General features: G+C 37.2%; 1 protein-coding gene across 6 annotated transcripts in view; it reads left to right on the forward strand.

Moving 5' to 3' along the window:
- The window catches only part of Cnot2 (CCR4-NOT transcription complex subunit 2), an 80,977-nt gene that overhangs the window by 21,223 nt on the left and 45,421 nt on the right, over positions 1–14,333 (forward strand). For 3 of the 6 annotated variants that reach the window (XM_051176215.1, XM_051176218.1, XM_051176219.1), the window contains exon 2: positions 3,785–3,857. In XM_051176215.1, coding sequence (XP_051032172.1) covers positions 3,785–3,857 — 73 coding nt within the window. Of the gene's footprint in view, positions 1–3,714; positions 3,858–14,333 lie in introns of those variants that run through there. The other 3 variants (XM_051176217.1, XM_051176220.1, XM_051176216.1) reach the window with 2 other exon arrangements.

The following is a 14,333-nucleotide window of genomic DNA, read 5'->3' on the forward strand; positions in this document are numbered from 1 at the left end:
GCATCAGTGGGTACTGGGTTCTTCAGTGTCTGTTGTTAGGTCCCCCTCTTCATTTCTAATTTCGATAAGGGTTTGCTTTTCCCAAAGAACAAGCTGTGTGTGTGTTGCTGTGTGTTTCATTGAACCTCCTCTCTCTCTCTCTCTCTCTCTCTCTCTCTCTCGTGTGTGTGTGTGTGTGTGTGTGTGTGTGTGTGTGTGTGTGTGTGTGTGTGTGTGTTTTACCTGACTGACTATTGTTGACTACCCCTTTCCGAGTGATTTCTTCTAGAGCTTTCAGGTGTGCTGTGTAGTTACTAGTATGAGAGCTCTCCAGCACCTTCCTTCTTCCCTTTGTTCCCCCCTCCCTCCCTCCCTCCCTCCCTCCCTCCCTCCCTCCCTTCCTCCCTTCCTTCACACTTGCCTTTTAAAACTGCCTTCATACTATCTCAAGCTTGGGTATGTTTGTGTATTCATTTTCATTCAGTTCTAGAAAGTCTTTTAATTTCTTAACTTGATTCTTGACTCATTTTTCATTTAGTAGTGAGTTGTTTAGTTTCCATGAGTTGGTAAGCTTTCTGTTCTTTGTGTTGATTTTCAGCCTCAGTCTGTGGTGGTCAGATAGGAAGCAGGGTGTTGTTTCCGTTTTCCTGTATCTGTTGAGACAGTAAATTTTCATGACCGGGAGCTTTGGGGATTGGTTCCACTCCTCACAAGTTTTTAGAAGATTTTTCTGTGGACTATAGTTTTTTCACATTCAGATACAGCTCATTACTGTGCTTAACCCTTAATAGGAATTTTCTGTGAGTCCTTGCCTTGGAGGTCTTTATTTCTGCCGCCCTGCAGAACCTGGTTACCTTGTTTCCTCTTTCCAACTTGGAACATGTTCATACTGTTAAGAACCTTGAACTCTGATTTGTCCCACTTTGCCTTTCCATCAGCCCCAGCTTTCTTCTGCTTTCTTAATCCCCTGAAATGACTCTTACATGTCAGAAGTACTGCTTCCTATATTTTGTCTGGTTTAAAGTGGACGAATAAAGCCCCCCCTTCCAAGATTTCTGCTTAATAGAAAATTTCATTATAGCTTGATGACTTACTATTTGTAAGACGGTGGGAAAACAGTGTATAAATCTCTTTTGGAGAAATGACATTCTTGCTCCTGGTTGATTGTTTGTTCTTTCCACAGACAATCTTAGGTACACATCCATAATGTCTTCCTCTATTTATTATACCTCATTTCATTCCCTGATATGAATTGCCACTGCATTGCCTTGTTCATCATTTTATTTAATATAGCATTTTTAATACTTGCTCGGAAGAATATATAAAGCGCCTTTAATTTTTTTTTTTCTCATTTTGTTTTTTAAAGAGATAATGCTCCTTTAATGTAGATTACTAGTTTCTGTCATGGTTAGAATCTTGAAATAAAAAGTAAATGAAATTTCCTTTCATACTAAAATCTGTCATTTTTCAAAGTTTTTTCTTTTAAAATTTACTGATGGAATGTTAATTTTTATTATGAAGGTATTAGCACATAAAAATTTGCTTATTTTGTTAAATTAGGAAGTGCTGTGAAACTTGTGTGACATTTAGGTATTACCTTCTTAATTTTAGATTTTAAATGTATCTTGATAAATTTATATAATATGAAATTATACAATATGGAATTTGACAAAATATATTCAAGGAGGGAAACATTCTTACTATAAAATATTGTCACTCAAATTTTAAACTATTGTCCACTGCATTCAGTTAGCATGAATACATTAAGGTAGGAAAATCCTATCCTAAAACTTTGTTAATACTATTATATGCTAATATTAAAACAAGATTTCCATTTAGGAGCTATATAATGTGTTATCTATTTTGGTGACAGCCAAGCCAAATATGTATCAAATTATTGTTATGGTACATCCAGTTGACCTGGTAGTTGTTCCTTTAAAATACCCTAATTCCAGATTCAGGAATATAGCATCTTGGTAGAGTGTTTACCCAGCATGTGCAGGGCTCTGTGTTCAATCTCAAGCATGGCATGAATATAATAATAAACACAAACAGTTTAAATGATGACTACATTTATAGCAGAAACTATATAATGATTTAAAAAAACAGGTCCTTATTTTTGAGAGCTTAATAAGTTTCTAATGAGCAGTTGCATATTTGCTTAAAGTTGAGTATCTTGAAACATTTCATATACCATGTATGATGGTCAAAACTGAGTAAAACCATAGTTTCTGTGACTTTGTAATTTTTTTAGTGTATGTAGTAGGAGCTAGGTGATGGTTTTTATTATACTAATTCTTTGTAGAATTATGTTCAATAATGTTAGTTTTTCATAACAAACTGTTTTAGAGGTAATAGTTACATTTTTGTATCTGTCCTTTTTAATAATACTGGTTGGGTTTTTGTTGTTTTTTAAATTGTGGGGCATGGGAAATGGCTCGTTGGTTACAAGTGTCACTGCTTTTTAGAGGACGTGGGTTTGGTCCCCACCACCCATGTCATGCAGCTCCTAACTGCCTGTGACTACAGGTGTGCTGCTAGTGTGTGTGTAGTGCATTTGGTGTGTGGATATGGAAGGTGCCTTCAGGAGTCACGTGAGGCTTCCTCGATTGAAATTGCTCTCTCACTGAACCTGAGACTCACTGATTGGGATATGCTGGTTGGCAGGCCAGTGAGCTTCAGGAATCTGCCTGTCTGCACCTCCTCTACCCCAGGGACTTGCAAGGCAGTCAGTTTATTCACTGAGCCTTCTCCCTAGGCCTCACCTTATTTATGGATTTATAGTTTAGATGTTTTTAGTTCCTCCTCCTAATGTACATTTTATATGATAGTAAATATGTTACTTTAAATTTGATTCAGAATTGTAGTAGATAGCAACATTAGTTCAGTAGCTATGATAAATACTGCTTTCTAAGAGAAAATGTTTTATACTAATAAAGCTTTTTATCCTGAAAAAAGTATTGTATACATTCTTTGTAGAACTACTTTTGCATCTTTGAACTCTCGTTTCTTTAAATCTGACATGAAGAGTGTGTATTTATTTTGCGCTTGCTTACCCCGGTTAAGAAATGAGCATTATTAACTTACCCTATGCCATGCCAGAAAGTGAATTCCATTGCAGGGTTCATGAAATTGGAGGGCTGAAAGGCAGGCATTTGTTCATCATTGGAGTTCATGTTGATAGAACATTGGGTTTTAATCTAACAGTTATCTTAGAAATGTGATGTGTTTACATTTTATAGTGTGAAAATAAGCTTTGTGAGTGATACGAGTCAATACATAAATAGTTTACATTTCTAGCATTGAAATGTAGGCATTGGGTTAAATGACTGAATCCGAGTTAAGTGGATATTTGTAGAATAACCAGCGAACATTTAGGATACCCCACCCCCCAAAGTTAGGGGTTAAGTTTTTGTTTTTACATATATGTATCAACTTTGTTTTTGTTCACTTTTAAGTTTCTCCTTGTGTATAATGTCTGATGACTGACATAAGGTGGGAGTGGGTGTGAGGGAAGCTTCCATATAGACAATCTCTACTTGAGAGGCCGGTGCTCAGTCACCTGCCTTCAATATCAAGAGGAAAGCTGGGGGGGGGGGTGGCGGGTGTAAGACAGCTGCTTCTTGGTTTGGTTCTCTCTGCATGTTTGTGTCATGTTGAATATTTTGTTAATGTTAATAATATATACATTTACATGTTAGTAATTTTGATGGCTTTTGGATAATTCCACTCTAGAGGGAGAACTGGTGGGCGGTCCTTCCTGTGACACGGCCCTTGAGTGACAGTTGTATTTGATTGCCTCCAGTACTGTGAGGAAAGGACACGACTCTATGGTGAGGACTGATGGACATACATTATCTGAGAAAAGAAACTACCAGGTAAGAACTTTTTCCTTCCCTTTTCTCTGTCATACGACTACACTGAACTGTTTTAATGTTGCATTTAATTGAAACTAGCTGGTCATAATGGGTACACTTGAAAAATTTGTTCTAAGTTTAAAAAGTACATAATGGAATTGACAGCTGAAATAATTGTGAACATTTTCCAAAGTGAAATGTGTTTATAATATCTATTTGGCACCAGAACAGATTTTCTGAGATATATGCCAAATTTAGGGATATTTGATATATACTATATGATTTTGTGGATGAATTCAAAGGCAGTAGTTCATAAAGTATTATTTTTATGCATACTCCTGGGAGAATGAAATATAAGTTTGGGGTTATATTTTATCTAATAGAGTGTTAGAGAAACGTACACAGCATTGGATAAGCTATAGAAGAAATACAAATGAAATCTAGGAATGTATGATGACCCAGATCCTGTTTAATTTGTCACTAATTTGCTGTCCTTATAGTATCAGATTCTTGTTTCTTTACTTCTTCAACACTTCCATCCTTTATAATTACATAGGGTGCTCAGACTATAGTGCAAATGTAACATTCCTATTTCTTCCTGTGCTTTCAAAGAAGGTGAATTTTAAAGATAGCGATTGGGGTGTGTGTGTGTGTGTGTGTGTGTGTGTGTGTGTGTGTGTGTGTGTGTATTAGTGGTTTAAGTTTTAAATAGAAACATCTTTGATGTCATTCGATAGTGAATCCAGTATGAAATGTGAAGTAATGTTAAATGCTGAATAAAATTTCTGTGGAAATGAGCTGTTAGGCTTCCTGTACCAATAGGTGTCCAGCCCTTTGCTCCCTCTCACCTCAGGAGTTTCAGTCCCTTGAGAGTGTAAGGCAGCCAGGTGATAACCCTGCTTTGGCTAGCTCCTCACTCCCACAGTAGTCATTTGTTTTAGTGAAATGAACTCTGTTTCCCTGAGTTGAGGCAAGTGAGTTTTTATGGTATGATTAGAAGACTTGGGTTCTGGTTTGGAGCACAGTGCCCAGTGAGTGATGCTGTGTCTAACCTGTGCCTTCACCTAAGTTGAGAGGTCAGTTCTCCCCAGAACCTCACTTTGGCTGGTCCTTATGGACCAGACTCATTGTTGTGCGTGTGTGTAGCTCCTCCTCCTCCTGTCTCAGAACCACTTCCAGCAGCTGGAAGGTGTCTTCTTGGACTTTTGCATCTTTTGTTAGATTTCGTCAGATTACTTGAAGAGTATTGTGATTCTCAGCTATGTGGCATTGAGGTACTCAAAATCCTCTTTGTGTGTGACTACAACTTTTGTTTGATTTATAGCTAATTTGTGTCATGGAACCATTATTCGTATACAGTTCCAGAAAAAAAAGGAATAACACAATTATATTTTACACATGATAAGAGTTCCTGATTTCTGCTTACACTACTCTAAAAGTGTTTTATTCTACATGATTTGCAAACAATCCAAGTTTTTTGAGTTTTCTGCCGGTTTGCCTTTTATTGCTGTACAGTGGTGTTCATTGTACATTAAAACACCTTTCGAAATAGATGTTTAAGTCTGAATTGTCATACTGCTTTGTTTTTGAAGCCCGCCCCCATCCCTGAAAGAACCATGGAAGCATGGCCTCATATCTAGCATCAGGTTGAGTTTATTAAGAGTGGATGGAGCAGTCACAGAATGCTGAATCACTAGAGTAAACAGTGTAGTTTTTAGTAGCTTTTAGGCATTTGTAGAGCCTAAGATGAAATCACATTGGAGTTTATAATTTTTTACTTTATAGGAATTTTGTTATTTTCATTGTTAAAGTAGACATTTTGTGTCTGTATAACTTTTCATTTATTTGAGAACTTTTGGTTTTGGAACTTGTGTGATTCTTTAAGTATCCTGATAATAGCCTAACATTTGAGATTAACAAGAAGACTATTTTTCTAGTTCTCATTTCCATGTAGACCTTCTGTGACTTAATTATACATGAGTTACAGTACTGATTTTTTTTTTTTTTTTATATAGTAGTGTCTACTTTGTATGCTTTGTCAATAAGCCCAGTTAGGTTTTTGAATATAGTAGATGTAGTTTGCTTGCATGAATAGATTAGTTTAGGAAAGCAATTTATTTAAATGGGTCATAATTCATTTATTTTAGAAGGGTTATCAAGCTTTTTATAAGAAAGTGGACATTATGTCAGCTTTTAAATTTTTTTTTCTACAATTTTACCTTCTGTACTTTACACTGATCTTAACATCCCTATGAACATGCATTAATCTAAATCATCCTAATTATCATTTTGACTGTCACTGGCTTTCATGGTCAGGCTGTAAACATGACACCTGGTTGACTTTTCCTCACTCTCTTCCCCCACGTGATTTTTATTCCTCCTTACCTCTTCCCTAACTGCCTTTGTGAGTTTGTCTGCTTAGTAATTAAAAGCCATTCTAATTGCCCTGTACCTTGTGCCCCAAGCTTTAATTATTTGGATCTCTCAGGATTGGTGGCCTTTGTTCATGACAATAATTCTGTTTTCATTTTTCTAGAACATGTCCTGCAATTTTTTTTTTTTTTTTCCCTATTGCTCTCAAATCTTTACCTCAGCACAGAACAGCTGTCTGTTTTCCTTCTATTTCCTGTATACATTTACTGTTCAGGTCTGTAGATGGTAGTCACAAATGACTACTTAAGCTCATTGAAATTAAACGATACTAACAGTTTACCAGCCATGCAAGCCACATTTTAAGTATATACATCTGCTAGTGGCTACTGTATTGAATGCTCCATACTAGATTGTTTCTGTCATCGTATAAATCTGTAAGACAGTGCTTCTGTATGTAATATCATTGTAGAAAACTTGAATCTTATGTATTTATTTTAGTACTACCAGTACCCAGCGTGGTACCTGCTGTAGAGATGTTGAGTGCATATTGTTTGAGTCAAATCACAGCGAAAGAGCTAAAGAAAGAAACAGGGAAATTTGCTGGCTGTCAAGCAGTGGTATTTCCAAGATTTCTACTATGAGTGGAACCTTGTGCCATTTACCTTTTAGCAATACAAATCACTGTTTCACATAAAAGCTTTGAAGAAAAACACGAAGTCCAATGTGAGCGTGCACCTTCTTAACTTTGCTCAGTGGTTTGCTGTGTGGTCTTTCCTTGTGAGTAAAAGTGCAAATGTAAAGATTTGCTGCTTTGAGGTTTGTTATTGTTTTTAACAAATGTGTATTTTTAGTTTGCTTGTTATACTTACGGAGATATTGCCATATCTCATTTCTTGTTTTTTTTTTCAGAAGTAATTATTAATTTGAGTGTGGTGTTCTTTTTTTATATGTATTTATTATGCATGTAATTTTTCATATATTTTGACAAGTTATGCCTTAATTTCCATTACTTTGTGTAGGAATTGTGAACTTTCAGCCTACTTAAACCCACTTTCCCAAGTCAAACAAAACACCCCATACTTGACATTGTAATATAAAGTGCAAATTAACCTAATATAAAACATAAATGGCTAGGTAGGTTTGTTTCTATTTGGTAAGTGTTAGTTATTATCATATACAAACTAATATTTTAATTATAACAACAAAATTTAAGTATAAATAAGCATTGAAGTACCCCTTTTTCTTTTTTCCCCTCTCTCTTTTGGAATTTTGAGACAGGATTTCTCTGTATAGCCCCAGCTGTCCTGGAACTTGCCCTGTAAACCAGGCTGTCCTCAAACTCACAGAGATCCACCTGCCTTTGCCTCCCAAGTGCTGGGGCTTAAAGGTGTGAGCCACTGTGCCCAGTGGAAGTATCCCTTTTCAATTTTTGTAAGTTAACACTGCAAATTTTATCTGTAGTAGTTGATGATGTCTTAGAGTCATAATTGTACCAGTTAGCTTGTACCCAGTACTTTCTATTGTGTTTAGAAACATTAACATCTGTGCACCTTCAAATATGTAAAATATGAAAGATAGACATTGGGTATCAGATAACACTTAGTAGAATAAAATGTGTCAGAATTGTTTTTAAATGAGTACTTAGTAGTTGAAATTTGTGAGCAGATATAGTGCCTGGAATAATGCTGGAGGTATGTTTTAGTTCTTGTTGCTATTTGATGTAGAATGGAGGTAAGCAACAGTAAGCAGATGAAAAAAATAATTTAGTAAAGACCAAATCTAGTGAACTGGGTCATACTATTATTCTCTTTGCTCTTGAAAATTTTGGCAACAAAGGCTCCTAACTGTTGTCCCCAGACAGAGATACAAAGCAACAGCGAGGGCTAAAACTCGAACCTGATGACTCTTTATGGCTTGGTCCTTTTGCCTATCACAGCTGCTGACTGAGGCGGTGCAGAACACTAGTGACAGTAGCGGTAGTGTTGTGCTGTTGTGCAGAGGTCACTTGGAGCATTTTAAAGTAGAGCTTGCTATTGCACTTGGCTTCTGGCTCTTTCCCATGTTTCCCTGACCAACTAACATCAGGTTAGATGAATTCCCAAGCTCCTCACAGGTCGGCTCACTGTTACATTATGCCAGCCTTCCTTTCTGTTACATGCAAGCATGCCTTTCCTTCTGACTTCATAAAATGACATCACTTGTCTTTACCCTCTGAGCCATCTAAATTGTCCCATGACATTTGTTTTCTAGAACCTTGTTTACTTGTAGTAAAACTCAGTGTTTGCACATGCCCTTAGTGCCTTGGGGTGTTGTGTGTGTGTGTGTGTGTGTTTTCTAATAGTTCCCCTAGAATCAAAAAAAAAAAAAAATCTGCTAAGTAAATCTATTAGGCCAATGTCTATAGTGGTAATTCAAATGGTATCAGATACTATCTGGTTTCCCTATTAAAGTGTTTGTGACTATGGCCTCATTTTGGGAATTTAGGCCCTTTACATGAAAAATACTGTTTTCTTCAGAAAAAGAGCAACCGATTTTTCTCAATTGTGAGTATGGAATGTATTCATTATTAAATTTGAAATTACTCATACAAATATTGCTGTGAGCCAGATAAAATACAGAAGCAAGCAAAGTTGTCTTTGCTGGTATCAAGTGCAGCTTCATTTTTTGGGGGAATTTTCTGAATCTCCATATTAAAATTATTATTTTATAATAATATAAGCTTTATAGCCAAACCAAAACCCATTGACACGTTTGTAATAAAGTTGGTGAGGTGGTACCCTTGGAAGCCCCAGAATGAAAGCAGATGAAAACAAAAGATGCTCTGTTCTGTTTATAGATTTTTGTAGTTAAAAAGGAGACATAGAAGCAATTCAGTGTTGATCAGTCATAGCTCTTAAGATGTTCTCTGGTTAGCATGATGAGCTAGTCTGAAATCGAGTGGAGTTTTTGCCAGATTCATTAGGTGACTGTCAGACCCTGTTATCTGCTGTGAGAGGTGTCTACAAGTGCCTCCACCTCTAAAGGACGCAGTCAGAACAGTGCACGGAGTGCAGCAGACATTGGAAAGAGGGGGCCCAGATGAAGAGATGAGGGCGGACAGCCAGGGGTATCCCAGAAAACCAGCCATGGATTTTCAGACTATGAATGAAAATAATTATGAAGCCAGGGATAAACTAATACTCTTAATTTCTTGAATTGTCAACTCCCAGGTGGTATTTGAGGAGTATGTTTTGAATTTCTCCCACAGTATTAGTATTTGTTGGACATTCAATGACGTGACAATCCAATGAGATATGTATTTGAGACACGTTTCCCTATTAAGATCAAAGATTTTTTTGGATAGTCTTTTAAAGATTTAAAATTGTGCCTTTCCTATTTAATTTCAAATTTATCTGAAATTAACCGAATAAGGTTAGGAGCCCATTATCCTCTCTACCCAGCAGTCCTGCTCTAACTAACCAGTGTTAGCTTCCTGTATGTTCTAAGCGTGTGCTGTTTCTCCTCTGTATTCCGGTAAGCTTGCCCATGGCTGTACAATGCTCTCATTTCACACTGTCATAGGTTTATGTCTGGTATTTATGTCTCTAAACTTGGTCTTAGTGAATCTCCTGACGTATTTGAATATTTTAAAGACTCTTCCAACTGAGTGGAATTGTATTCACTTTGTTCTTGGTTAGAGAGGGTGATCCTTTTATAGTTTTCTTCATATCTGTGAATTCATGTATTTGGATATTCTATATTTTCCTGAAATTTTTACCTTTTAAATATACTTTAAATTCACTCATACTCACACCTAAATTGTTGATTTGTGGTTGTAATATTGTGTAGGTGTTTACATTAAATCAATAGCTAGGTTTTTTTTTCTTTCAAATTGAGCTTTATACCATCACCATTGCAAAACTTTTATTCTTGTAATTCATCAGTAGTTTGTGTCTTTTCATACCAAGAATCATTTGAAATGATAGTTTCATTTTGTGTCTAGTATGTCTAAATTGAGTGGTATATCTGGCAAGTTTTTGAAAAGGAATTGTTTTGGAGTAGTAATCTTTGTCTTATTAATTACCTTATAGGGAAATCTTTGGATTATCAGCACAAGTAGGATGTTGGCATGGCGATTGTTTATATAGACGCATGCTGATGGGGAAAGAAATTATTCCAAGAATATTACTTCCCTGCTCCCTCCCACTCCTTTCTCGTGCGGTTCTTTCATAGATTGCCTGTGTATTTGATACAAGTTATCACTAGTTAGCCCAGCTGGCCTCAGTTTGAATCAAGCTTTTCTTGTTACTTTCTGTTGATTTCTCCTGAAATCCCTTTGTGGCTGGAGAATGTAGTCAGTCTAATTTGTTTATGTGCTGGAAATGTTTTGGGGTCCTGTATTTTCCTATTTCCCTTCCATGTTCAGCAGTACATGTAATTATGGAAATGGTTGTGCTTCACTGCTTGTTCTTGTATTCCCCTCTGAGACTACCGGGCATGTGGTGAAAACGCCAAGGGGCTAGAGTCTGGTTAGATGGATGAGTATTCCCTGCAGTGCTCTGGGAGTCAGTGGAACGCTTTTTCAGGGGTCTGTTGTGCTGCCATACAACGTGTTTGTTTTCTAGGTCCAACTACACTCTCATCCCTGTTGCATCATTATTCATTGCATGGAGGGGACTAATTGCCGTTTTCTGCTTTTTCACTATCATCCATAATTTGGTACTTTAGTGGCTTTTTTCTATTTTCATTTTCTAGTCTTTTCCTTCCCTATTTTTCTCCCCATTTCCTTTTCTCCTTTCATTTTCTTCATGTTTTTGTTTGGTGTATCATTTACTTCTTACTAAACGGTTTACCAAAGGGTTTATCTTCTTCTGGTGGTGGTGGATTCTATTAGGATTCCTGTGTGTGAAGATGTCTTTATTTCTTCATTTTAAAACTATTTTTTCCCAGCGTGCTAGCCAGGCGTGCTGGCACAGACCTATAATCCCATTGTAGGACTGAAGCAGGCAGATGGAGAGCGTTAGGTGTGCCTGTGCTAGATGACCTAATCAGTCTGCCAATCTAGTCTGCTGTGATTGTTATTCTTAGTTGTCTGTGTGTATCTTTCCCTCTTTGGCTACTGCTGAGGATTAAAACTTGGTTTTATTATGGTAAATCTTTAATGTACGGTTTTGATTATAGCATAATTTCCCTCCTGACTCCAGTGCTTAAAAGTTGTTGTGTGTGTTTGTAGTTTTTATCACCTTGTCTTTTGTTTCTTTGTGGGATTTTTGGTCCTTCGAATGTTCCCTGTGCTTTCTTCCATGGGACTCAATTACGTACACACAAAGTTGCCCTGAGGGTCTCCCTCCATTTACTCATCGACTACTCGGTTTTCCCTCCACTTATTTTGTTAGAGGGGTTTGACCCACTAAGCCTCCACGCTCTGACTTAGCATGCTGGTTGCTTTTCTTCCGTCTTTGATGATGGTGCTTGATTATACTGTTATTGTACATTAATTCTGCCTCCTGTGTCATTTTAATTAATAGAACGTTTCTGTTGATAACTGGAGTTTTCCTACACATTATAAACGCTCTTACTGCTCCTTTGCAGAGTTGATTTTTTTTTTTTTTAAGTCTTTGGTAGTTTTGTTGTCTTATATATTATTTAGTATTTATGTTAAAATTTTTGAGGCTTCCTGGTAGTGGAGTTAAATTACTTAGGAATTATCTGATACTTGTGAGATCTTTCTCTTGTCTCTGCCCTTTTTCCTTTAAAAAATATTTTTTGTTTTGTTTTCATTAAAGAGAAACAATAGCTTTTAGGTGGGGCCAGTTTTCTTCAACTACTAAGTTAGTGTTTTTCCGAGTACTTTACTCCTCCCTCGAATTACTGTTTTTCTGCTTTGGCCCCTGGGAACAGTATACCGTGTGGTGTGTTTCAGTGGGGCCTTTAGGATCAGTTTCTTGGTTTTCTACCGCTACCCTTGATGGCTCCTCCCACGCTTGCTGGTCAGTACTGCACTCAAGACTTGGGCCATTCTGCAGCTCTCCTGACTGTTTCCCTGTGCAGCCTCTTTCTGTCTAGCTGTCTAATCTGCTCTCTCTGGGTCCCGCGGACTACCCTGACTGAGCTCTGATACTCAGATTTGGGAGGTCTACCCATCAGGTTTCTTCTTCCTCCATTGTAGCCAGAAAACTCAGTTACTGGGTTCCACACCTGAGAACTACTGTTAATATATTTGCCCTCTCCATTTTATTTTGAGACAGGGTTTTACTTTACGGCTCTAGCAGACCCCGAGCTACCAATCTGTTTGCCTGTGTATTTTGTTCATTTTTAAGTTGTCTTAGGAGAAGAGATTCTTACTACTAGCCCGTCTTGGTTGGACCTGCAGTTTTAAGGTGTCATTCTTTGAAATGATAAGTTAGTTGAGGAGATAGATGATCATTGTGAATAACAAGAAGATTTTGTGTTGTTACTTACGTGTGGCTTAGATGCTTTCTGTTGTAAAAGATACTATGTAATATGCAGCACAAAGCTGTCACACCAGATGTCAGCATGTACAAAATATAATTTGGAAAGAAAAATACCACATATCAATAAATAAATTCTAAATTGTCATGCTCAACTTATAACCCAAAGCAAAAATTCAAACCATTTCCTTTGAATTCACTCACTCTATTTTTTTCTGGTATCTAATAGACACATAAAGGGTTATTATTCATCTCCTCACTTGAATTTATAATTTTTAATGAAAATCTGATATTTTCTCAAAGAAAAAGCGTAAAGGCCATATGTGGGATCAACATTTGGCACCTTAAGTTTTAAACCTTTCTGCCAGGGTGAAAGCACTGTGATAATTCTCTAAATATGTGACAGGTGGAATAAGAGCCTTGATTTGGAGAACCTTGAGTTCATGTCTTCTAATGTCCTGTTGGGCTGATTATGTACAGTCATTGACACTGCTCAAATTTAAGAGTGTGATCCTCGGGGAAGATTTGCTTTGTAAGAGCATTTAATGTAACAAATGTAGAAGGAACTGGGGACCAGCAAGTTACTGTAGACCTCCACAAGTAACACGTGCTGTAGCAGTGTCTGGATGCATGCTTTCGTTAGGTGGTGAATCCTCCCCTACAGTGTCATCGTCATCATTATGTATGTTAAATACTTGAAGTTGTAATTCAGAGATAAAAGTTGAAAAACTATGTGAGAATAAGTGCAGTTTACTCTTGAATTGCACCTCAGGGTTTGTGTGCTTTCAGTGCAGAACAGCTATCACATACAAATGAAGCACTTATTTATCAATGTAATAACTTCCCTGCCTCATCCAGCATGAAAACATCATCATCATCATTATTATTATTTTTTTTTTTTTAAAGAAAAAAAGACAGAAGTAGTAATTTATACCGGGAGAACTGGCAGATGTACCAGCTTAGCCTAGTTCAAGGCTAGCACCACCTGGAATAAATAGGGCATCATACACTCCCATGTATTGGAAATACATGGAGTACATGTAATGAACTTTTTAAAAGCATACTACTTTTGTGGTGATGGGTGATGCAGCATTCAAATGCATAATTTCAGTCTGGTTATGAAAAACATCCAAACCAGAATTGAGACATGCTCCAGTGTATATGACATCGATGTCATGAAAGAGGGGGTTGGGTATAGTCTCCGATTAAAACAATTTAAATGTAAGTAGGTAGACATGATTAAACGTAAAATTAAATAGACAGAAATGACTGAACAGCTGAAGTAGGTACACCGGATATATCTGGAGGAGCTAACAAGAACCCAGACCTCTAAGCTGGGATGTCGCTGATGTGAGGAATAGCAGTGTTGCAGGAACACATACGAGAGGGGAACATGGCGGCAAAGAGAGTAGGGATGAGAAGCCAGGGGCCCTGAGTGGTGGTGATGCAGGGGAAGCCGCTTCTGCTGCCTTCTATTTGCAGGGTTCCTCTGTTCTGTAGAGAGGGTCATTCAGCTGTAGAAGATTCTAAAGTGGGGCATGCATCTTCTAGAACTTGGCATAGTAGACACTGAATAAATATTTGCTAAATTAACTATGAGACCGAATATTTAGATGCATTTTAAACTGCCTTCCTCATTGAAAGAATACTGTGTTTAACTGCACTATACCACTCATTCAGGGCTCGGACACAG

The sequence above is a fragment of the Phodopus roborovskii genome, unplaced genomic scaffold (genome assembly GCF_943737965.1).
Source record: "Phodopus roborovskii unplaced genomic scaffold, PHOROB, whole genome shotgun sequence".
Classification (NCBI taxonomy): domain Eukaryota; kingdom Metazoa; phylum Chordata; class Mammalia; order Rodentia; family Cricetidae; genus Phodopus; species Phodopus roborovskii.